The 23,429-nt window shown below is 53.8% G+C and overlaps 9 protein-coding genes across 9 annotated transcripts; 6 read left to right on the top strand and 3 right to left on the bottom strand.

Moving 5' to 3' along the window:
• Nucleotides 1-141: 141 nt before the first annotated feature.
• Nucleotides 142-4,521, bottom strand: BU26DRAFT_463438 (Coatomer, alpha subunit). Its single transcript, XM_033825126.1, has 8 exons — nt 4,346-4,521; nt 4,245-4,294; nt 4,063-4,194; nt 3,850-3,998; nt 3,762-3,791; nt 3,707-3,715; nt 933-3,661; nt 142-881 (listed from the first exon to the last, which is right to left on the bottom strand). The coding sequence occupies exons 1-8, from the start codon at nt 4,370-4,372 to the stop codon at nt 345-347; spliced, it is 3,663 nt and encodes a 1,220-aa protein (XP_033679727.1). The 5' UTR covers nt 4,373-4,521; the 3' UTR covers nt 142-344.
• A 760-nt stretch (nt 4,522-5,281) lies between these two features.
• BU26DRAFT_84769 (uncharacterized protein) lies at nt 5,282-6,579 on the top strand. Its single transcript, XM_033836402.1, has 2 exons — nt 5,282-5,286; nt 5,339-6,579. The coding sequence occupies exon 2, from the start codon at nt 5,588-5,590 to the stop codon at nt 6,497-6,499; it is 912 nt and encodes a 303-aa protein (XP_033679726.1). The 5' UTR covers nt 5,282-5,286; nt 5,339-5,587; the 3' UTR covers nt 6,500-6,579.
• Nucleotides 6,580-7,823: 1,244 nt separating this feature from the next.
• Nucleotides 7,824-8,468, top strand: BU26DRAFT_384513 (RmlC-like cupin; the record flags this gene model as incomplete). The annotated part of the gene is made up of 1 exon (XM_033822613.1): nt 7,824-8,468. A coding segment is annotated over one exon (645 nt), but the record flags the coding sequence as incomplete, so codon positions are not given.
• Nucleotides 8,469-9,539: 1,071 nt separating this feature from the next.
• BU26DRAFT_568725 (uncharacterized protein) lies at nt 9,540-10,829 on the top strand (the record flags this gene model as incomplete). Its single annotated transcript, XM_033833800.1, has 1 exon — nt 9,540-10,829. One exon carries the CDS (start codon nt 9,540-9,542, stop codon nt 10,827-10,829), a length of 1,290 nt encoding a protein of 429 aa, XP_033679724.1.
• A 56-nt stretch (nt 10,830-10,885) lies between these two features.
• On the bottom strand, nt 10,886-16,136 carry BU26DRAFT_568724 (uncharacterized protein; the record flags this gene model as incomplete). Its single annotated transcript, XM_033833799.1, has 7 exons — nt 10,886-11,418; nt 11,482-13,003; nt 13,052-13,769; nt 13,821-14,121; nt 14,169-15,482; nt 15,536-15,740; nt 15,789-16,136. The coding sequence occupies 7 exons, from the start codon at nt 16,134-16,136 to the stop codon at nt 10,886-10,888; spliced, it is 4,941 nt and encodes a 1,646-aa protein (XP_033679723.1).
• A 1,379-nt stretch (nt 16,137-17,515) lies between these two features.
• Nucleotides 17,516-19,239, top strand: BU26DRAFT_608259 (uncharacterized protein; the record flags this gene model as incomplete). Its single annotated transcript, XM_033835831.1, has 4 exons — nt 17,516-17,823; nt 17,883-18,407; nt 18,456-18,654; nt 18,697-19,239. 4 exons carry the CDS (start codon nt 17,516-17,518, stop codon nt 19,237-19,239), a joined length of 1,575 nt encoding a protein of 524 aa, XP_033679722.1.
• A 233-nt stretch (nt 19,240-19,472) lies between these two features.
• BU26DRAFT_434100 (uncharacterized protein) lies at nt 19,473-20,291 on the top strand (the record flags this gene model as incomplete). The annotated part of the gene is made up of 1 exon (XM_033824057.1): nt 19,473-20,291. One exon carries the CDS (start codon nt 19,473-19,475, stop codon nt 20,289-20,291), a length of 819 nt encoding a protein of 272 aa, XP_033679721.1.
• Nucleotides 20,292-20,941: 650 nt separating this feature from the next.
• Nucleotides 20,942-21,772, bottom strand: BU26DRAFT_568721 (uncharacterized protein; the record flags this gene model as incomplete). Its single annotated transcript, XM_033833798.1, has 2 exons — nt 20,942-21,337; nt 21,578-21,772. 2 exons carry the CDS (start codon nt 21,770-21,772, stop codon nt 20,942-20,944), a joined length of 591 nt encoding a protein of 196 aa, XP_033679720.1.
• Nucleotides 21,773-22,205: 433 nt separating this feature from the next.
• BU26DRAFT_568720 (uncharacterized protein) lies at nt 22,206-22,955 on the top strand (the record flags this gene model as incomplete). Its single annotated transcript, XM_033833797.1, has 1 exon — nt 22,206-22,955. One exon carries the CDS (start codon nt 22,206-22,208, stop codon nt 22,953-22,955), a length of 750 nt encoding a protein of 249 aa, XP_033679719.1.
• Nucleotides 22,956-23,429: the final 474 nt, after the last annotated feature.

Raw genomic sequence — 23,429 nt, 5'->3', positions numbered from 1 at the left:
ACCCTCGTCCGCGGCGGTGCACCGAATGTGGCTAGTAGAGTCACGAGAGCTGCGCTCTACCTACGTACATACCTGGGTTGGTACATTCCGAAGGTGATACGTAGCTATCCTGTGAGCTGCGAAAGGGACGACGCAAGCCATAGTTGTGAACATTATCTCATATCGCATTTTGATAATCAAGGAACACTGGTCCTTCCCGCGCCTTCGCTCCCAATCATGCATCTACCCTCATTCAGAGCATCCCTGCCCGAGACCCTTTCATCCTCCTGCAATCGCATGCGCTACGAAAGCCTATCCTTGTCATGTCTGGCCTGAACAATCCTTCCCATGATCAGTCTTCTTGCTCACCCAACAAGCCTCAGCCCACTCGCAGGAGCACCAATCTGGCAAACCTCGCAAATCTTGCACACGGTACCCTTATACTTAGCATGATACTTCGACCCATCGTACGGGCAAGCGGCGGACGGGCTGCCCTGGTATATCGGGGTAAACGACGCAGCGCAGATCTCGAAATCCGCGAACTGGTCGAAGTCGATCTCGATAGCGTCGGCAGGATTCCGCTCCGCTACTGTCTTGATTCTCTTAGCCTGTTCCTTCAGTTTCGCGTTGCCTGTGCGGTCTAGCAGAGCATTGGCGAAATTCAATGCCGTGTTGAGCTGCCGATTCTTGTTGGCGAAGTTCATGGCCGCAGAAAGGGGGAGAGATTTGTGTGGGCCTTCGAGCTCGGGGACGGTGAAGTATGCGGAGAGCTCGAGAGCGCGCTTCTTGGTGTCCTCTGGGAGACCAGATATGTCGGTCGCACCCTGGACGAGAGCACGACGCTCGAGTTCAATAGACATGGCGAGGGCGTATTGGGCCGCGGTGTGGATGGCTTTCTTAGCCTGCCGTACTATGTTAGCAATATGTCCCAAATTAGAACAGATTTGGCCTACCTCGGAAAGCTCAGCTTGTGAAGACACAACATTGACGATCAATAGGTGAAGCAACTTCTTGAAGACATTTACGCCATCTTGGAGCTGGTTCTTGACCATCGCTTGTTTACCGGCTTGCAGCTCCGAAGTCAATATAGACTCTAGATCGCGTGGGATAATGGGAAGGATCTTCCGTGAGTCAGTCTCATTCACTGTTCTCCGGACGTAGTTAACTAGCGACGGCATGTTCGGAGTGGCTGGGAGGAAGGTTCGTGTCGCCTGGTATATCTCTTCAAAGCGTCCTTCGAGCGGAGCGAAGTTGACGGCGCCAATCTGCCGATTCAGGAGTTGCATCGCGGTTTCGAAGGAGCCAGCGGCGACGTGATCTGCGGCTAACGGTGAGTTACGGGCCCATAGGTCGGCTTCGCTGCTGCCGGCGCCCGTTTCGGCACCCTCCACCTCAACGAAATCGTCCTCAGCTTCGACCTCACCCTCATCTCCCATATCCCAGCCACCAACGTCATCCTCCTCTTCGCCGCCGAGCTCGCCGGCGGCAGCACCAGGAGCTTCAGCCTCTCCCAGGAGATCTTCGTCTCCATAGCCGTTTGTTGCTGGCTCTTCGGCACCAACACCTTCAACCTCACCCATGAGCGCCTTCTCGAAGACGGTAGAGGACGCAGCACGCGTCGGCCAGTTCGTCTTATATGTGGGAACGATTGGCTTCGGCGGCGCAAGGGGAGCGCCAACTGACGGCATATTGATCTGGTCTTCGGTGAGACCGCTTGCCTCCAGTATCGACTGAGCTTGCTCGTCAAGTCCGTGGGCTTTCGCGGTGGCGTATGCAAGAGGGTAAAGGTCGATCTCCTGGAACATCTCGATGCGGTTCTGTACGTCGCCCAAGTACAGCGCGTTCTGGAAGCGAGCAGTCATGTCTCCACGGTGCTCGGCAATCTTGGCCATGCGCTTTAACTTTTCTTGGTCTCCGGTCGAGAGGTACAGGAAGGAAAGCTTGTCGAAGTTGCGCAGCTTTTGGTAGGTCATCTCGACGACCTGGTGATTTCCGTGTGCGAGAGCTTCAGCGCTCAGACGTTGCCAGAGTTTTGGTCGGTCAAGCTGCTTGGCCATCTCCACCGCAACCTCGAGGTTACCGCACTCAATGGCGAGTTCGAAACGTGTCTGCGGATCCTGAACGAACTGAAGTGCAATCTCAGGGTAGCCCTTCTTCTGCAGGTACGAAATGATGCTCTGACCGACAAGGCTTGATGTCTTAATGATGTTGAGCATCTCGTCGTAGTTTCGCTTGATAAGGGCAAGCTTGAATCGGTACTCCGTCGGATCAATTTGGAGGACCTTGGGCTTTGCTGCTCGGTCTAAGCAGTAGATGTTCCGACCCTTGACCTTGACCAGGTATACAGTGTGTTCCAGAGTTCGCACAATACCATTGTCGCCGTTCATCAAACTATACTTGACGTGGTTCAACGTAGAGTAGAGTAGGACACCGGCGTCATCCCAGGTTGCGCTCTTGATACGGATGGTCTCGTGTAAGGTGCTGACCTGCTCGAGATTTTTCGTAGTAATAGTAACGTTGTGCTTGCTCAACAACGCCACATGAAGTCCGTCGGAAGACCAGATAACGTACTTGACTCCGTTTACAGCAAGCTCAGCGAGGTTCTTCTTGGCTTGAATGTCGTAGAGGACCACCGAAGTCGGAGTAATCATGAGCAAGTTACCGGTACCGCCGAAGTAAATGTCTGTAGTGCCATGCGGAGGCTTGATAGTCTTGGTCGTGGAGTTGCCAAGGTCCTTGATGTCAATTTGCTGATTCGACTGGCTGAACACCGCAAATCGATTTCGGGCAACGAAAACCGCAGAAGTACCAGAGCCGCGCTTCGTGTCCGTAGGCTCCACAGCTCCCGAAGCATCGCGCGGAAGGCTGATCAGCTCATACGTGCCGCCGTCGGTCGGGGAGGTGACGAGAATGGATCGCTCGGCGGGATTATAAGAGAGCGTCCGCGGAGGCACCCAGGGGCTACCAAGCTTCTTCAGAGAGAGCATTGACGGCGATTCGATGTTCTTCTGGAAATCGTACATGCGGACATGCTTTTCTTTGGTGATGTAAAAAAGCTGGTTCTGGTACACAGCTGACGCTGGGCGTTCACGTTCCAGCTTAAATACCATGACACCGTTATCGTGACCGGCGGCGAAAAGGTTGATCTCAGGGTGAGCTGCAATCACCCAGAAGCGATCATTTTCCCTCTTGAAAGACTGCACAGACGTTCGCCTGTTAAGGTCCCAGACTCGGATAGTCTTGTCCTCGCCAACCGACAATATTAGGTCCTGGTGAGGGTGGAAAAGACACGCGGACGCGTTCTGGAAGTGGCCTCGGCATGTATCCACCTCCCACGCCTTGGTCTCCGACATCCTCCAGAGCTTCACCAACCGATCGTCTCCGGCCGAAACAATAAGCGGAAGGGTAGGGTGGAATGCAACCCAGTTAACTCCGCGGTCATGGCCCTCCAGAACGAACTTCACCACCGCATCCGTATTCCCAAACATATCCGCCTGGTTCTGATTGGCGCGCGCCATCTGGTCCTCGAAAGACATGGCTGTCGGCGCCGAGTGCTTCTTCCTCAGGCCAGAAATATCCCAAACGCGGACGGACTGGTCGAGCGAGGCGGAAACGATGAGGTCCTCCTTGGGGTGGAACTGTGCACACATGGTGTAGTGGTTATGGCCGGTCATAGTACATACTTGGAAGGATTAGACGCGGTTGTTCGCTGGTTCAGACTACTTACTCAGGGAGCCTGTCTCGATTAGCAACCATACCCTCATGAGGGAGGGCGGACTTACGGTTCTGCCAGTTCCATATGCGGATGGTCTCTATACGCGCAAATACATTAGCCGCTGCCACAATATATAGGATTAGCGCCCCGCTTACGGTCGTCGGAGCTGCTCAATATCCATGGCAGCTCATGGTGGAAGAAGACGGTGCGGACATAGTCCAGATGCCCGTTCAGCGTGAACAAACATCGCCGAGTCTGGTACGACCAGACCTTGATCTTGTAGTCATCGCCGCCGGAGACGAACCTGCGCCCGTCTCAGTATATAGCTACGCCATTCCCGCGCCCGGGATTCTTCGCGGGATGCTCACAATGGCTGGGTCTTGTGGAAGTCTATGCCGCGGACCGGCCCGTCGTGTTCTTCGAAGCGGTCTATCAGGGTGCCCATGCGGTAGTCCCACAATTGGATGGTGGAGGAGTGTAGCGACACGAGGATCCATGGCCTGAAGCGGTCAGCAACGGGAGAGGCAAGGGGCTGAGAGCGCGTAGCTACCTCTTGGGGTGGAAGGCAATGCCCTTCGCCCGCGAGGACTTGGACTCGAACTGCGGTCGTTAGCAAGCTGCGTGCAGTGACATTGGCGGGGAGCTGCGTGCCTTGGTCAACATGGACGGGGTCGACATGGCGGCGGTGAGGGAGAAGCCGCAGCTTCCTGTGCGCAATGGACGACCTCAGTCGGCGGACGGAGTAGCAGCAGACGTGGGCGAGCCAAGGGAGGACAGAAAAGAAAAGAAAAGAAACAGTTGTCGCGCGCTCAACTCTGGTGCTGCTGCCTCCCGCGAGCTGCGTTCTCGCCAAATGTTCAATGTGTCCACGGATTATCTGCGGCAGCGACCTTGCCCGTTGCGGCCTAGCGCACAACTGCCCTCCCCGCCTCACGTGATATCGACCCGAGATCCAGATCTCAAAGACCTGAGGCTCTTCACGTCACAGACCCAATTCCCCAATTCCTCACAATCGGCGCTATTCTCGTCCCCAGAGCCTCATCGCTCCGACACCGCACCACCGCACGCAACCCACCTCGGCCTGCGTGGTTCGGCTTCCCTGGTCTGGCACCGAACCCTGCCCCGCCTCGCTCACCAATCCGCTCCCAATCCGCTCCCCGCCAGCTGTCCACCGCGCTGCCAGCACTTCCTCAGGCCTGCACACTGCAATTTTGCTCTCCCCGGCCATTGGACGCCGCCACCGTGCTCGACGCAAGGTGAGATTGTTCGAGTCTGCATTGCACGCTGGCAGCCCGCCGCCGCTAATAGCTGGCGACCACATTTCCAGCACCATTGCAGTCCTCGCAGGGAAGACGCTCTGCACATTGATCCGCACCACCGCCGCCAACTCAGCGCTGAAACGCAGGTGAATATTTGGCGCTGTTCCGCTGCCCCCAGACCCAAGCCGTCACCGCAGGCCCGCCTCCTCTGCTCTCTCTTCTTTAACCCTCCCATTCGGCCACCACATACGCATTGCATCCGAACTGACCGGCACCTCGTGGCTAATTTGGTCGTCTGGCCTGCAATTCCTGCATTGCTGCCTATATCCTTCTGTATTCCACCCGCACGATAAGCCAAGCCGTTGCAGGGTCTGACCTGTAAAAGTCTCCCACCTACCCGCACTTAACTGGTCGCTCAGACACCTCAGTCGAACGCTCCTCTTCAGATCACTCCTAGAAAATGATATTTCCCGCGAAACTCTTTCCCAACATATTGCAGAATAGACCCGTCCGTCGGAACCTGATACCCTGAGTGCCGATACACCTCGAGGCCATCGTGGATACGTACCTCTGATATCCGCCCGCCAGCCTTGCGTCACCTTTCCGGTGAACATCACCACACCACTTCTCCGCCATGGAGACGGCCGACCGTCCTCCGACCTACACCTTCCCCAACGGCCATCCAACCTCGCCCCCCATGACGCCCGGTACTCGCACCCACGCACGCTATCCGCCCCAGACTAGCCATACCTCTCCGATATACAAGCGCATGGGTCTTTCGAGGCTGGCGCAGTCCCCGCCATTGGAGTTCATTCAGCCCACCGGAGACGGGCATCAATTTCGCTTCACCCGCCCGCAGTCAAATGAGGCATCATCGCGGCCGTCTACTGCTTCCGGGCGCGCCTATGCCACCACGCCGCAAGAGTCCGAAGACGAGACCGAATCTGACGAAGAGAGTGCATACGAGGAAGAAAGACCCGCCCGCCGGGTCGAGCACGCCGACTTTGTACTCGAGGAATTAGACAGCGATCCAGGCTACGACAGCGACCTTGAGGTGGTACGGCCGGACCATTTCGAAGATGCCAAAAGCGACAAGAGCGGGGCAAGACTAGAAGAAAATGGATTCCTCGACAGGTTCAACCAACTACGCTGCCAAGAAGGTTCATCTGACGAAGAGGAACGACAGAGGAGATACGAAAGGAAGAAGAAGCGATGGAGCGCTGGCATCTACAAGCGCAGCCATAGCCAGAGCATCGAAGGCGACAGCAGCTACTCCGATAACGATCCTCACGACGACGTCGACTCAAACGCCCGCCGTCTGCGCCGCCGGGTTCGGGGACCCGGTGACAGATCGTCTCTCGTCTTTGAGGACAGAGGCTATTCGAATGCTGAGCACATCGTGGAGGTGGAAGAGCCGGAGGATGGAGGGATTCCGCACTCGCCAGGCCCACCGTCGATTCCCTCTGATGATGGCTTCACCCTCGACGAGTTGCCGTTCTGGTCCGTGGTCGACAGCGGGATGGATATCGAAGTCGTCTCCACCTAGTCTCTTTCCCTAACGGCTGATTTCATCATATAGATTGTATCTCGCTGATGCTCTCCTGTCATCTCCTTCCGGCCTCGTTTACGATATCATCAGCGAGCATTTTCGGAGCGTGTCGTTGTTTGTTAGCATAGTATTTTTGACTTTGGGCTTCCTTCGAATTCATCCAATTTTACGTTTGCATCCATAAGCGCCCAGAAGGCGAGCGCTGTTCGCCCGAGGCACAGCAAAGTCACCGTCAAATTTCCGAAGGAAATGCCACGTCAAGTCGGTTGAGGAAATTTTCTCTCTGAACCCTGCACTATTTATGGAACGCTTACCCACCCCAGCGCCAAGGCTGGGGGATCTAGGCTGCTCCCGCTTAGAGAACCATCGCGACATCGCACCGACCTCCGACGTTCCTTCATCGCGCTAGTCAACAGCGTGTCTGAGACGTCGTCGTTGCTTGAGTCTGGCACGTGGCCTTTGTTGAACGCCTGTTTGACTCTTCCAAAGACGAGAATAGCAACGGCCTTTGTGGCCTCGCCATCTCCAGCGGGGAGCCGACCTCCAGACAAAGACAACTAAGAAAGTCTCAACCTGAAATCCACAGATCATCCCCCTCATCCATCCACGTTGCGCATCACCGACTCCAAACAAGCTTTTTCTCACGTTGTACAGATGCCGTGCTGCCGGCCTTCTACGTGACCCTGCGCCACTCTACCTCGCCCAGCGCCAAGAGTCAGCGCCTACAGCACTACCGCACGCCCGGCTGACGGCCAACAAACGCGTTTCGAAACATGCGCCCAATCGTCGTTTTTAGCACTGAGTGGATGACGAACGTCAAAGAAATAAGCTTATTCTTAGCCGTCGTCGTGTACAGCCTCGTTGACGGCTGCTTAGTACTGCCTTAGGAACTACCTTAGGTACTTCGGGTTGAAGGTGTGCCGGCGTAGCTGTAGTAGATACTCCGCAGCGGCGTACGAGAGAGATGGATATATAAAGATCTCGCTCTACCGACCATACCGCTCATTCCCATCTCAGTATCTCCTTGTCTACAACACACAAAACCATACTCCCATCTCAAATTTTCTACCTTATTTCCTTTCCCATTTCCATTTCCTCTCCATTTCCTTACTATCGAATCACCTTCGCTACCTAATCAGTAATCCAATTCACCATGCCTTCCATCACCAAAACCCTCATCGCCGGCCTCGCCACCCTTTCCGCCGTCCATGCCCTTCCACAGCAAGGTTATTCTCCGTCAGCTACTCCCAGTGGCGCGCCGGCCCCTCCCGCCGCAACCCCAGACCCCCAACAACAAGCCGCCCTCTTCCGCGACCTCTTCACGCTCCCCACGGCCGTCAAGAAATTCCAGCGCCTGCTCACCGCAAACGGCGAAGCGCTCCTCTCCGGCGAAGCCCTCCGCGCCCTCACCGTCTTCAACTTCAATGGCGCTACGCCCGCACCGGGAGCAAAGGGCGGCGCCACCAAGGCAGCAAATATCGAAACCTTCCCTATCCTGACTGGCTTGGGCATCTCGACGACACTGGGCTTCTTGGATGCGTGCGGTATCAACACACCGCACGTCCACCCCCGCGCTACCGAATTTCTCACTGTGGTCGAGGGCAAAGTAAACTTCGGATACATTCTCGAAAACGGACTTGTCGCGGCAGGCAACAATCAAGAGATCGCGGGCACGCTGAACAAATTCGAGGGCACTGTCTTCCCCATGGGATCGATCCACTACCAGATCAACCCGGAGTGCAAGCCCGCCGTGTTTGTCGCTACTCTCAACTCCGAAGACCCGGGCACCTCGCAGGTCGCGCAGAATTTCTTCGGCCTCAACCCGGATGTCGTCAACGCTACGCTCGGGTTTCCCAAGACGATTGATGGCAAGAACATCGAGCAGTTCCGCAAGACGATCCCCGCGAACATCGCCCAGGACATCGATATCTGCCTGGCGAAGTGCCAGGACCAGGGCCAGGGCCAGGGCTACTAGAGAGGTTAAGGAACTGGGCCGTGGTTCTGGAGTGGTGCATGGGTAGAGTGCATGGCATTGGGATTGGACGTCCGATTTTTCGGCATGGCGACGGCGTTTGGGATTTTGCATTTACGATTAGTGGCTTTTGCTGCTGTGCTTTCGCTTTGGCGATTACACTTCTTCTTCTTCTTCTACTCCTGATATTCTTTGATGAAGCACTACGGCTTCGCTACTTTTACGAGGGTTATTCCTCGTTTGGAAAATAATTCACTCCTTTAATATTTAACTCCTGTTACCCTTTTCCGTGGTCTCTGTGCCTCATGCACACCTGCAGTGATGCAACAGCGCCCAACAAACCTCCCGTGACCTCTTGCCAGCTCGACCGTATCCACGGCTCCACACCCTTTAACAAAGATAAATCCCAATCCGCTCTTCCCGACGAAGGGATCCCGTAGGTAGCACCCCGACTGCCCCGTGGCCTTACAGAATCCCGAGACTCACGTTGTGCCGCTTCCCGAATTATATTCGAGCCGTATGTCTTACGCTACGGTCCGGCTGTTTACGCTTACGGCACCGCGGTTAGAGGCTACGCGCGTCTATCCGAGATCTTTGCGTATTTTGGGACGAGGTTGCAGATACGGTGCGGCGAGGCTGGCGGTCATGGTTGTTTATAGCGCGAGCATTGTCATTGGTGGGCCGCTGGAAGGGGGTTAGCGCGATCTGTGAGATTGGTGCCCTGCAGCTGGTGGAGGCGGAGCGAGAGCTTGAGAGATGACACATCATGGAATATTTACGCCAGACTGCGAACGCGAAAGGCCAAGTAAACAATCGTAAAGCTTGATATTCGAAGCAGATTTTGGCCAGGTCGCTGCCTGGGAAAGAGGTGGCTGAATGTGGGTAGGCGATGTGTTCGTATTGCGAAGCCCGGCGTGCTTTTGCTAGGCATCCATTTCGGATAAGGTGTGCATATCTCTCTTCTCCCCACATGCGTCTCTCCAGTCTTCTCCGTTCCTTTTTATTTCCCGGCCAAAGTCTATTCTTCACATGACCTCGCCTTGAACAAAGTAGGACCTAGCAATAATGGGCGCTTTCCTCTCGACCATCCTTCCGAAATCGCGGCGCCCGTCCCGCAATGGCGCACTCCAGGCGCAGCAACAGGAAGCATGTCGCCCAAGACAAACATCACACGAAGCCCATCCCAATGAGCACATCACAGCCCGAAACTCAGTGACTAGCGCTCTGCATGCGCTCCCCACAGAGCTCCTCCTGGAAGTTCATGCGTACATAGTGCCGCACGTCGTGACCCCCCGCGTCTCTCTCCATCACCACCAAATGGCGCTCCGCGCAACATGCCGGCGCTTCCACGCCATCCTCCCCGGCTCTGACTCACCCACGCAGCACTGGACCATGTGGGACCGCCGCGCCTACAGCCACATGCTACGGCAAGCATCGTTCCGCACGCTCTGCGCCGAGGAAAGACAAGGCCTCCTCGCAGACGAGAAAATCGTCTGCTGCATCTGCCGAGCCGCCCACGCGAAGCGCTGCTTCACGCCCTCGGAGAGGAAGAAAGACCCCGAGAAGCGAATCTGCATCGGCGCCTCCGGCATCCTGCAAATCTGCCCCCACAACCGCGTCACCTACGCCGGCCTGCTCCTGCAACCCATCTCCATCCGCTGCAACAGCGCGCACCCGTCCACCAACACCGGGCCCAGCCTCGTCAGAGTCCGCGAGACAGAAGATGCCGGCCGGCGGGAAATTAAAGTCGAAGTCGCGCTGCCGCTGTGCGAGATGCAGGTCATGTGGGGTAAGGAGAAGAAAGGGAAGGGGAAAGAGAAGTTGGGTTTGAAGTGCAAGGTGCTGGATGGATTGAGGAAGGCGAATTGGAGCGTGTGTCCGCATTTGCATACGCGGTTTGCGGTGGAGTGGTTGCCGCCGCTGATGGATCAGAACGTTGCGTTGCTTGAGGCGTTGCCTGGATGGCATGACTGCAGTCTTCGCTGCGGGTGGGGGCGATGGTGTCCCAAGCACGAGGATAGAAAGTGGCCTACCATAACATGCTCAGCTAGAAACTGCGACACGCGCATCACGCTGACTAGGGAGAATAGGTGGGACGTGAGCGGTGTGCGAGGAACAGAATGCGTGTTTCTGAAGACAGAGCGATATTTGGGTGAGTTGCGCGGTGCGGACGACGCGAAGTGGATGGCGCAGATAGTGGAGGCGAGTCGGTTGGACGAGGATAAGTTTCTAAAGTTACAAGAGATAGAGGAAGGGGGAGTAGAACACGACGGGTATGGAGATGGTTGGGAAAAATTGGGTAGGGCATTCGTGAAGAGGAGAGGCGAGGGGGTACAAGATTGGGAGTATCGCTAATTGCACTGCCTGTAATGAAAGCGGAAAAGCTCAAGGACGCGAGAATAATACCGCTCTCACTCCACATCAATATCCTTGAGCCCGCCTTGCCTTAGCCAATACCTCTCCCAAGCCTTTGGCCATCTCACCTCCTTCATCTCCCGAATCCAGTCCTTAACCGCAAACTCCTTATCCTCAATCCTGACTACGCCGTCCTTGATACCATTCCACCCCTTCATTGGGCCCTTGATATAATGGTGGTTTTCGCCGCAGAACGTGGTCCAGGACGTTGGAGCTTCAGCGGTAGTGTCAAGCCCGGAGTCCGAGTCAGGTTCAGAGCTGGGGGTTTGGTTGGAAGTGGAGGCGGAGACGTTCCACTCCGACCGCTTAGCGTGACATTCCTCGCAGAGATCGGTGTTCGGACAGATGAGGCAGAGGTAGAAGGGTTCGGTCCATTGTTTGATTGAGCGGCCGCATTTGCCGTCGCAGAAGATGCTGAAATCGCCTATGTCTTGGTCGTCGGCGGGTTTTGGGACTGCTTCGTCTGGTAGAGGAGTGGCTTCGGTGTCAGGGGTTGTTTGCGTCTCCCTGTTGCCGTTGATCGTGCTCTCTGTATTCATGAGTAAGTATGAGTCAGGTGATGGTATGAGTAGCAGTGGACACCGGGTCGTACCTTGGCTTGAGTTGGAAGAATCTTCATCGGGCGGTGAGGAATCTAAATCCTGCGTTCCGGACGTGCTTGTTATCGTTGGCGTACTTTTCGCGGCCCCGGGCTCAGCATGGTCCCCATGGATGACAACAATTGGTTTCCCATCCACCTCGCCATCCTCCGTCGCAGTTCCTTCAGCTACCTCTCCATTCTCCGTAGGAGCCTCAGGCTCACCGTTCACAGAAGACGCTTTTGATCCCGCCTCACTGCCGTCAAAGATAGTTCGATCCATAACTGAGAATTGAGCCGAAATGGTGATACGCGCGTCATGTTCGAGACCGTCCAGCGAGCTTAGCACCTTAGCGAGCAACCGTAGCGAATCCCCATCATTCCAGGACACGCTGTCCTCCAGCCCATCAATGCAGGTCTTGAAGATGTCGTTCATGCATTTCTGGTACTCGCGTGCTGGACCCATAATTCTGAGCATATTTGCGACCAGCATACCGATGTGAGACTCACGGAATTCGTCGTCCGTTTTCATGCCGGGAAGGCTTTTCATTTCCTCAAGTAGTGTTTCTTTCCGCGCCGGGTCGGACGAATGGCGGAACTGAGAGAAGATGATACCCGCAAGGTCCATGCGGACTTCGGATATCTGCAGATTGAGAACATCTTCCTCGCTGCCGTCGACTTTCGGCTGGAGGTTTAGTGCCGTACGCATTGCTTCCTTGGCTTTCTCGACGTCTCCGAGGACCCTACGGTAATAATCTGCCAGCGCGGCTTTCAGATTGAAGAGGATCAGAGAGCGCGGAGCGAGGGTCTTCTCAAATACGTTCAACCACTCTAGGACCACTCCAGATTCACTGGTTAGCTTGGCCGCACGATACATCGTCTCCAAGGCTTCGATGTCGGCCGAATATTGAAGGCAACCTTCAAACCAGGTGTTCCGGTCTTTTTCGGTCCAGGATTTGAGCATATCCATGAGGCGGTGGCCGTCTAGGTCTGTCTTCTCGTCCAGCACATGCGTCATCTTATCGAGCCAATAGCTACCGATGCCTTCCTCACCAGCCAGTTTCCTAGCTTCATGGTACATCGCCATTGCAGTGTCCTTGTCGCCAGCCTCGTTGGAATAATCCGCTTTCAAAAGGCACAGGTAGTAAGGACGGTAGAGATCGTCCAATTTGTGCCGCATTGCAGAACCGGGCTCTGCTTGAACTTGCGAAAAGGTTGTCAAGGCTTTATCCAAGTATTCGACCGAGTTCTTGTATTCTTTCCTAGCCGGGTACAAATAGCCCAGAATCAGGAAGGTGGCTCCTTTCTCAAACGGATCATCGTCCATCATATCCAGGGCATTCTTGATATATCGGATGGCATCTGTGTGTAGCTTCTCCTTGCGGTCGTCGCTTTCAGACGACTCCATTGCGTAGTAGAAGAGGCGTGTTCCGATAGCCCTCATAGCCTTAGCGTCCTTCTCCTTGGCCTCATAGGCATCTGCGACAGCAAGAATCTGCTTTTCGGGATCGTCTTTCACTTCTTTGAAGTGACCTGTCTACGAAGAGTTAACACAAGAGCATCAATCCAAGGCGATGCTACCTACAATCTTCAGTGCAGCTTCTGCAAACCTATATGCTTCGGATATGAACCACTCGTCGTAGTGGGCTAGCCAGTTCATTATGTGGCCCTGGGCCAAAGAGTCGAGCACACTCTTTGGATTGGCGCTGATCTCTCTAGCCCATGCATCAACCTCGGGACCAAGCGATGACGCAGGCAGCGAAGCCAATTGCGCGGTCCAGCCCATGAGCCGCTCGTACCAAGGTTGCGATGTCTCTCCGTCGCTCTTAGGATAGACGTCCGATGCATAGATTCGTTGCTCAAAGAGTTGCGCGACGTTGTTCTCGTTGCTCGTGATCCGGTAAAGCGCCGTAAGCACATGACTAACTTCGCCAGTGGATGCCGCTTCTGGGTTGATTTCGCTGAAGTGCTCGTACCAGTACTTCACTGCGTAACCTGACAGCGTGGAATAGTCTCCACCCCTTTCTACTTTTGCAGAGTCCAGGAGGATATCAATGCACATGGATAAGATCGTGAAATGTGCGGTTGCTGCTGGAGTTCTGAGTTCTTCTTCGCCATGTGATTCAACGCTGACTGCTTTGAAGTACTGCCGTAGGGATCGTTCTTGGAAAGTCAATGATGCATTGCGGTATTCGTCCAATGCTGCCTCGCGATCCTCGGTGTTCTCTTCGTCGTCATCATCCTTTACGTCATCTCTCAGGTCGTCGTCGTCGAGGTTCCTCGTCCGCGAGAGCTCGAGTATCCTGCTCACAGGTCAATACTTGGATCGTCATCTCAGTCAGTAGAGAGATTACCTTGATGATCTTCCAATGATCTCGTCCTCAACGTCAAAGTCAAAGTCACTTTTGCCTATCGTAAGTTTCACCAGCTCTGACGCCTCCGCGAGACTAAGCGAGCGTTTTGAGAAGGCTAGCCATGCGAAAAGCTTCTTCAGCGCGTCATACTGCTCTGTTGTCCGATTCCTTCGGCAGTCATCGAGCATGAGCTTGTAGAGCTCATGGAGATTAGCCGGCATCTTCTCTAGCTCTTTTCGGACGGCGCCTTCGCGGCCAATGTAGGACAATCTCCGTAGTATATGTTCTACATACAGCATCCCTAGGAGACAGTAAGCAAAAGGCCGGATGTACCAAGAATGTGCTTACCGTCGGCCTGTCTGGAAACTTTCCGTCGTATGAACCTCTTCGCCGCGAGACTGAACTTATTTAGGCGTGCAAGGCTGTTCAGTCGATCCCAGATTACAATTCTGATATCGTGTAGTATTTTCGCCTTGGTGATTGCGATGGTGAGAGGATTGAGCCGCTCGACAGGAGGGACTGCTTCGGGCCGGCTGGTGACGAGCACACGCACTCTGGAGTTTGCCTTGCTTAGGTCTGCAAGAAACTGCGAGATGACCTCCTTTTGCTGTTCTTGCGCCTCATCTAGACCGTCGAAGATCAAGTAGAGATGATCGCCACTTGGGGAGGGATTGTCTGAGCCTTGAGAGGATCTTGCGAACGGTGAGAGAAAGAACCGATGCCAGGTTGAGAGGTCCTTCGACGTTTCGCCATCTTCCTTGAGCTTGGCTGCTACCGACTCCGCGTACCTGGTATTCGACTCGGCAACCTGTAGAGCGGCGCAGGCAAAAGCATTTTGCGCTGACTGAAGGTATGGAAAATCCTCCTTGAAGAAGAAATAGGCGACAGACGTATGTCCATCGGCCTGCGAGGCGAGCTTTCGCAAGGTTGCATAGGCAAGGAATGACTTGCCAATACCCTCTGACCCCGTAAGCCAAAGCACTGGATTCGTGCCTTGTGTCCACTGCTGAAACACCGAGTCACTCGCAAGCCACTCGCCCGTACCGTTAACATAGGACTCCTGTACATCCTGATGCTGGGCAGATGTTTCTTTATGTGCGTCTCTCCAGCTGAGAAATACATCGCTCTTTTCGTCGAAGAATGCCTTGATACTTCGTACTGCTTTGAACTTCTTGTCTCCCACATCGCCTTTACCACTGCCTTTTGGCATCTGCTTTCGCTTGTCCTTCTCTTGGTCGTCGACTCTGCTCTTCTCTGTTAGAGCCTTCTTGATCGTCGTCTCGAGATTGGCTTGGAATTTGGCCAAGGATTGATCCTGACGCTCGGCATTCATGGTGATCACGGCTTCGGTTCGGTCGAAACCCGCCTGGGTATGAGCTCTATGGAAGGAAAATTCCTCAGTAATGCGAGCTTCAAGGTGCAGACTTCTCTCATAGAGCAGCTGCACGTCTTCGCGCTGTTCCGAGCGGAATCTCCGAATATTTGCGTCGATTTCGTCAGTTTTGGAGCTGACGCTGAGTGCAACTTCCTGGGTGGACTTGATTGCTGCGTAGCTAGCGAAGCCGACCGTGTCGCCCAATTCATCAATACAAGCTTGCAAATTTGCATATGCACTGGCGAGGTCTGGATCATCCATATTCCACAGAGCACTTAGCCATTGTTCTGCACGTAGGTTAGTTTTGTATCCACAGCGGGGCATGAGGGGCAAGATGTACTGAAGCGCGCTGCTTTCTGCTTGGTTCTATTTTCGACCAGGCCACATATTGAGAGCTGAGTCGAAAAAACTCGAACTATGGCTTTTCTCAAGGGTTGTGCATCGCTGGTCTTGCCCTCGATCAAGGACAGGCGTTCGAAAAACCGGCTGGACTGGAGAAAGAAATTCTGCACTTTATCGTACTCCGCGCTGACAGAAGCAAATGCCTTTATCGCTGTTAGGGCATGTAACGTTCAAAGGTCGAGTAGACTTACAGAAAGTAGATTCCCGCATGCAGCGAACACAATGCCTACGGGCATAGCCGGAGGGAATGCTCCGGCGGCGGCTCCCACCATTTCGACGCCCTTCCAACACTTTTGCATAGCATCCATATGGTCACCGAACGCGCTCCGCACTTTATCCGCCTTGTCACCCTTGTGCCGAAAGCCTTCAAAGCTTTGTGCATCGCTCTCTGCTGCCTTCTTGATGTCGGAGATACTCTGGGCTTTCAGACGGGAGAGGTCATGGCCTGTGTCTTTGATATACTTGTCGATTGCTTGTTTCCATAACGATCCGAGGTCCGTGTCTTCCTTCTGAGACCCGCTGGAGGCGTTGGTAGCCATGTTGGCCGACTCCAGCAGGAGACTACAAGGGCGAAGGACAGTGGAAACTCAGTGAAGGGAAGAAGAGGTGGACGGACGCGCGGTAAAGGAATATGCTAAATGTAGACGCGGACAAGATGCGAGGAGGGGGTGGTGTAACGAATCTTTAATACTGGTATAGGTGGCGCGACCTCCTGGACTAGGCAAACTGTAAGACGAAAGGCACCAGTCAGCAAGGCTACTCTCCATGGTATGACATGCCATTTGCGGTACGTCTGTGCAGCATGGATTAGTACTCAATAAACGACCAGCGAATGGAGGGCCATGGCTTCAGCCTTGCCGGAGGACTGGACATGGGTGCTAGCTCCAGCTGAGATGGCGAGGAGGTGGTGTGGGGGCCGAAAGGACTGCACGAGGAGATTCGCCACCGGGGGCCAGGAGCACCGGTGAACATGATTGATGCAGATTCAGTACGAGCGCATATCGACGTGCTATATCCCAATGTCCAGCTGTCGTGGATTTCAGCTCGATGGGTTGGAGCGTTCGAGAGGTTGAAGACCCTCGGAACCTTGAAGGTTCGGCATTTCAGCCAAGCGCTTAATCAGCTTACGCTAGTCCGAATTCGGCCAGTGGGTTTTTCATGCACAACATCCCCAAATTAGCCTCGAGGCATCCTGACGGCGACTGTTACCTCCTAGGACATCCTTAAGCCCATCTCAATACCTTTACGTTGCGATTTTGGTAAACGTACAACGCCGCTCCTAGGCTGAACCACCAAGCCCCAAGGTCTGTGTCTCCCTCCGCACGATCTATTTAACCCGACCTTATCGTGCCCAACGTCGTATCCAACTCTCGCTTCTACAGCCTTGGACCCGCTTTGCATTCTCCTTCGCATAGTCGCCGCTTCAGAGAAAGTATCTGCGCCAATCGTGTAGTTTTCAACGAACAGTCTTTCTCCCACCGTCCTAATCTGGCACAGTCATCCCTGCGCGTATGTAAACTCCTTCCACATTCGCAAGGGGATTTGAAGAGGAAATTCATCGACGTCAGAATATCTCATCAGTAGGTTTTGCATCTTTTCCGGTGCCGTTACTTGTTCAGTTCCGACAATCGGAACTTGCCATTATGTCATCACGTAGAGCCTATCTCAGTCATCGCGTTTCTGTATCTCTCGTAACTTGACTAATAGTTCGCCACGCCTCCTCAACAGCATATTTGCATTACGTCTCACTCTTCTATCTTCCAAGATAAAAGAGAAATGCCATCGACTACCATGAGTCCATTACTAACGCAGCCCGCCGTAGCGCGGGCTTGGTACGGACCCAGTTCCGCGCTCAGAAATTTAAAGTCGCCCGCGACCTCCTAAGTCCCCGTCTCGACGTTCCGATTCATACTTCAAGATGTCGCGCTCATCTACGTCAATCGAATTGGAGCCGTATCCGGCGTCTGTACTAATTACGCAGCCCCCAAGCCTTCATGTGAAGGGCTATGGCACACCTCCGCTGACCGAGGATCTTCGACCCATCAATGCGCCTGCTCATGCAGTATCGGCTGAGCAAACCGAAAACCCGACAAAGGGCACGACAACGATCGTGCTAGTCACAGTAGTATGTGTCACTGGCATCTCCAGTCTGCTAGCTGGATTAGTCACAGTAGGCCTGCCTACTATGGCCACCGAATTACAGATTCCGGCAAATGTGTTGCTATGGTAAGTACAGTCACTGTGAGTCAGATCAGAGTCGAAAGAATGGAGCTGACGCATTGCAGGCCCATCTCAATATATGCCTTGACATGCGGATGCACGCTGCTTCTCCTGGGCTCCGTTGCAGATGTGGTTGGCAGTAGACCAATGTATCTCACTGGCTGCATTCTGCAATCTGGGTTTACGCTCGCTTGCGGCCTTGCACAGACTAGCACACAGCTCATCATCTTCCGGGCATTTGCTGGTATCGCCATTTCCTTCTGTCTTCCCTCTGCTGTTAGTATCATCACGAGCACTTTCCCTGAAGGCAAGCGTAGGAATATCGCTTTTGCTTCCATGGGCGGCGGGCAACCGATTGGGTTCTCTCTGGGACTTACACTTGGAGGCGTGTTCTCGGACACTATTGGATGGCGATGGGGATTCCATATCGCTGCCATCATCAACACGATTATCTTCATTGTCAGCTTCTTCGGGTTGCCGAAGATCGATGAAGAGCAGCCTCACGTATGGAGACGTCTCGCTACGGAGATTGACTGGGTAGGAATCGTGATCGGCAGTACGTCTCTGGCGATGCTGTCTTACTCATTCGCGTGAGTTCTCCTTCCTCGCCGTCCTGTTCGTGATACTCATTCCCCTAGCCTCATCAGCGAAAGTACATCCAGCATCCGGAAGCCCACGACTCTAGCAATGTTGATCATCTCTATCGCTCTAATTCCCACTTTCATTCTCTGGGTCGGTCGTCAAGAGAACCTCGGCAAACCTGCCGTAATCCCCAATTCACTCTGGCGCAACTGTATATTCACGACAATCTGCATCGGCGTCTTTATGACATGGGGCGTATTCAACGCCATCGAGTCCTTTCTCACCCTCTTTTTCTAGGACGTGCAGCAGATCTCCGCCATTCAGACCTCGGTCCGCTTCCTGCCTGCACCGATTTCCGGCGCCCTCGCTAATCTCGTTATGGGGCTTATTGCGCACAAGGTGCGTGCGGACTGGGCTGTCATCTTCGGCATCGCGATGACGAGCATAGGCGCGTTGTTGATGTGCATTATTCAGCCTGAGTGGGCGTACTGGGCGTGCGCGTTCCCGGCCGTGTTCCTCAACCCGATCGGTGCGGATGCGCTCTTTACGGTGTCGAACCTCGTCATCACTTCCGTATTTCCGTCAAGGACACAAGCGCTCGCCGGGGGTGTATTCAATACTATTGCGCAGATTGGGAAGAGCGTGGGCCTCGCGACGAGTGGCGTCATCGCCGCGAGCATCACTGAGCAGAGCAAGGTGGTAGACAAGGAGAGTCCAGACGCCCTGATGGAAGGATACCGGGCAGCTTTCTGGTATTTGTTTGCCGGTAGTTGCGCGACGGGGTTGCTGTTCATTTGGGGCTTGAGGGGCATTGGAAGGGTTGGTGTTAAGAGGGAGTAAGCGACGAAGAAGCTTTAGGTATGAGTCTAAATTCGAAAGAGATTTACTCATATACGCAGGCTCATAAGTACTCATACAAACCGCATATATCTTGCTCTCCATCTTCGAAGTTTCCTTCAACATTTACCACATCTTTACTACCGCATCGAAAGCATATCCCCAACCGGTTTTCCACGCCATCGCGTACTACAACGTCTTTACATATTCTAGAATCTAGTAGCTTCTCATTCAGCATGTTGGGCCCAAAATCACTCCTCTTTTCAGTGCTCCTTCCAGTTTCCGTGCTCAGTTACATCCTCCCCAGGAATGAAGCTCCCCCAGTGGACCCAGGCGAGGAGTATGGATCGGTATACATTAAGAATTCCTGCGGCTCCGACCTCTACGCCTATTCAGTTGGTGCATGGCTTGAAGGCTCCGACCACTCGAACGACGAGTTCACTATTCCGGCCGGCGGTACCTACCACGAAGCATACCGCGTTGTGGTGCCCAAGGAGGGAGTGGGTATGGACTCCACGCTGAAGAAAATGCCGGGCCAGGGAATCTCTATCAAGATATCCAACGTCACAGGGGATCTCTCGAATATCCTACAGCTTGAATACTCGCTCGTGCAGAATCCCCTTCGCGATAAATTCAGGAGACTGGATTACGATATTAGTCTCCTAGACTGCGCAAAGCCGCCCGCCGATCATGCGAATATGACTGATGTGCAGTCGAGCCAAGAGTTAGAGTGGAATCAGAAGAAGATTGATGGATGCCCAGGGTATCAAGGGGGAGTGGCTCTGTGGTTCACCGACTCGAAGAAATGCCGCCCCATCTATTGCGACGGGCAGAGCTATTGCGACGGAATCTACAATTACGACAAAACCAGAGAGGGAGAGATGAGTTTGGCGTGCCATGAAGAGTATCGCGGGGATCTGTACTTTGAGGTTTGCGTTGGGAACGGGAATGGGTCAGTCCACCTACATGGTAGAGATTGCATCCGCAAGCACAACACTGACATAGAGCAGGACTGCATATTCAGCCTACGAGGAATGGGCATCTACCGGTACTAATATACCAGCTCTGCCTACAGCACCGGCCGCTGCTAATGCGGAATCTCCGCCAAACGCTGCACCACCGGGAACTACTTTTCACACGAGCGCCTCGACTCTCGCAAGTAACGGTCCTGGCCCGACGAGCCAACCCGCAACGGGCACGAGTGCTGCACCTCCTGGTGGGCCTAACAGCCTTATGGAGCCTCCGAAGACCCCAAGCACTGTGCAACCGAGTAATGCTTCTCCTGCCTTGACGACTCCTAATACCGGGACCATCACCGTGGTCATAACCACTTTTGATACGATCACGATGAGTACGAACACGGCGCAGGCTACTGGAGGAAACGCTGCCAAGAGGTACATTGCTCCGTCAAACACAAGCGGAGGAATTGGAGATGAGATGATCGGATGGGCCGGTGTTCCACCAGGGTAGGCTTTGGGTCCGAGGTATCTACATGGATTGATTTCTGCATTCTTGGCGTTATGTTTTTGTTTGTACTGTACCACTGTTTGGATGCTTGTCGTTCCCTTCCATTCTTTGCATTTTTCCTTCAGTAGTTCGATGGTTGTGGTTTTTTACTGGGACACTTTATGAATTCATGTATCGGCACTCATCCTTCTTTTCTGAAATCGTGCAGATGTATTCGGGGAGATGATATTTATTCCTACTAGTCCTTTTCAACCGCGGCATCAGCCGGCTCCTCATTCGACGCGTCTCTAGGTATCTTTCTCATTGGCACGCCAAAACTTGCTATGAGTGCAACGCCTGCAAACGCTGTGTAGAGCACTGACATCATCTTGAGAGCCTGGACGAACATTTCGCGCAATGCAATGCCTGGTCCTGACTTGGGCTCCGTCTCTAGAATCGACACTATCGTTTGCCCAGTAGTCAGATCACTGATCGTAATCTGAGAGACACCGATGCGGAGGAGGTCCCCGGCGTGTGTCCTAATATACCCTTGGATTACAAGCTGGCCGAAAACGATGCTGACGGCCTGTCCGAACTGTTTGAGCAATTGGAAGGTGGAAGTACCCGCTGACGCGTCCTCTTTGGAGATTTCCTCCTAGAATGCAATCAAGGGCGCTTGGTATGTTAATCCGAGGCCGCCAGCTATGATGATCTGCGAGCAGATGATGTGTGGCCAGCTGATGTAACCTTTGGTGTCGATAAGCAGGCCAGTCCCAAGAAGTAACCCAGCTGCGCCGAAACGAATACAAGGTACGTACTGCCCAGTCTTCTTTATTACATGTCCGATTGTGGCCCATAACATCGCGAGGGTGAGAGTGGTAGGAAGGAAATATACCCCAGACTTCAGCGGCGATGCAGCTAACACGACCTGGAAGTACACCGGGATGAAGTATGTTGTAGCAGTCATGATCAGGGCTTGAAGGAAGCCGCCCATCAAGATCGCAATGCGTGGCATCGTCGCGAAGAATTGAATTGGCACCAAAGGATGCTTGGCCACTTTCCACTCGACGAGGAAAAAGACCATGTACATGCTAGGGCCCAGGGCGAGGAAGCTAATAACCCGCGGAGACAACCAACCGTATTGAGAGATGATATGTAGTATGCTCGCATCTTCTTTATGACGAGGTCGAGCGAATCGATGACTGCGTATTGAGAGATGCCGAGTTGGAGAGCAACTAGGACCATGGCGGTGCCGCCAGTTACCGTGATGCTTCCCAACCCGTCTATCTCTCTGACCACCTCCAGGAGAGGTTTGCGCTTGTGCTCTGACCTGTGAAAGGCGTACATTCCTATCTAGACCTGCAGCACCGCTGCTGGCAAAGTTCTATAGCACCTTCCTCACCCACGCCTAATAGACCAGCCAACCTACAACCAATCCCTCCCGTGTATACGCAAACAGTCCATCGAGCGTCTTTACCAGAGATATCCTTGAAATAAAGCGTGTACCGCACCAACCGCGCGGAATGCAAGCTCAAGCAGGGAGTCGATTCCTCCGGTTGCCTGGTGAAGTGCGAAACAAGATCTGCGAGCACGTCCTGACAGGATCCAGCCCAATCTACTGCTTCAAATCCGAGACCGATGAGGTAGCGTTCAACTTCTTCCGGTCGTCAGATCCGGGTTCGCCAGCCGAAGGCATCAATCAGATGAAATTCGTCTGCCGTCAACTTCGACACGAGACAGCACGACTACTTCTGGGGCCATGCCGCTACCTTGTGTTCCCCTTTGCCTGCGCGACTGAGGCTTCCGCTGCTGCAACCTGCACGCTCTTCTTAGAGAGATGTACAGCCCAGCAGATAGATGCACTCGAGGTGGTCGAGGTCCAGGAGCAGGTTACCCGCAATGTCCGGAGCTTCTACAAGAAGCTATTTGACTTGCAAGCTATGGGTGTCCTCGTCGAATTCGCTCGGACGCACAACCATCTCACCTTCAACGTCATCTTGGAGTGCTTCACATCGCCTCTAACCTGCACTTGCCTATCCACCATAGCAGGAATCGTCCAGCTTGCCTCCCGGAAACGGTATACTGCACCGTTCTACCACTATGGGTTTGATCGACTTACCGTAGACACTCTGGGCCGTATGTCTCGCAAATGGAGTGGCTATGGCGTTATGGCAGCACCATTTCCTCAGAACATCAAATTCTACCCTGCGTACAACTTTGAGACCGGGGATGGGTGGAAATTCTACAACGCGAGGCCTTTCCAGGGCATTTGAGTTTGTATCAGCCTGTCCGAGAGCATCGCTGTGGGTTCTTCGAATAACTTGCTGTCTAGCATTCCGACTACATGGTGGATCTGACGATGACCCTGGACCAGTGGAACAAGAGCACAGGCCGTCGCTACCGCTGCCAACGATTTGGAGGATGGACGGTGCTGCGACTCGTAACGGCTCAACGCTAATAGATGTTTCTCTGCGTAGGCCAAAGCATAGGTACTTTTTTGAACACAATAGACAAATGAAAGATGTTGAAAACTAATAGGGTACTATGTGTGGGCTTCGAGATGTAACTCCAGAGGTAAAAGCTAACCGCATCGACCTCCAGTCTTTTGAACATGGCAGTATGCTCATGGTGCGACACCGCTCCAAAAGCGGCGATGCAGTGTTGCAGCCTCTTTTCGATACCTAGTATTCGTGGTCAGTCCGTAGCTCAAAAGCAATAGTACCATGGCAATAAGTCAAGTGAATGGG

This window comes from Trematosphaeria pertusa, assembly GCF_010094035.1.
Source record: "Trematosphaeria pertusa strain CBS 122368 unplaced genomic scaffold BU26scaffold_14, whole genome shotgun sequence".
NCBI lineage: Eukaryota > Fungi > Ascomycota > Dothideomycetes > Pleosporales > Trematosphaeriaceae > Trematosphaeria > Trematosphaeria pertusa.
The sequence above is the reverse complement of the archived record's forward strand: the minus strand, read 5'-3'. Positions and strand labels throughout refer to the sequence as shown.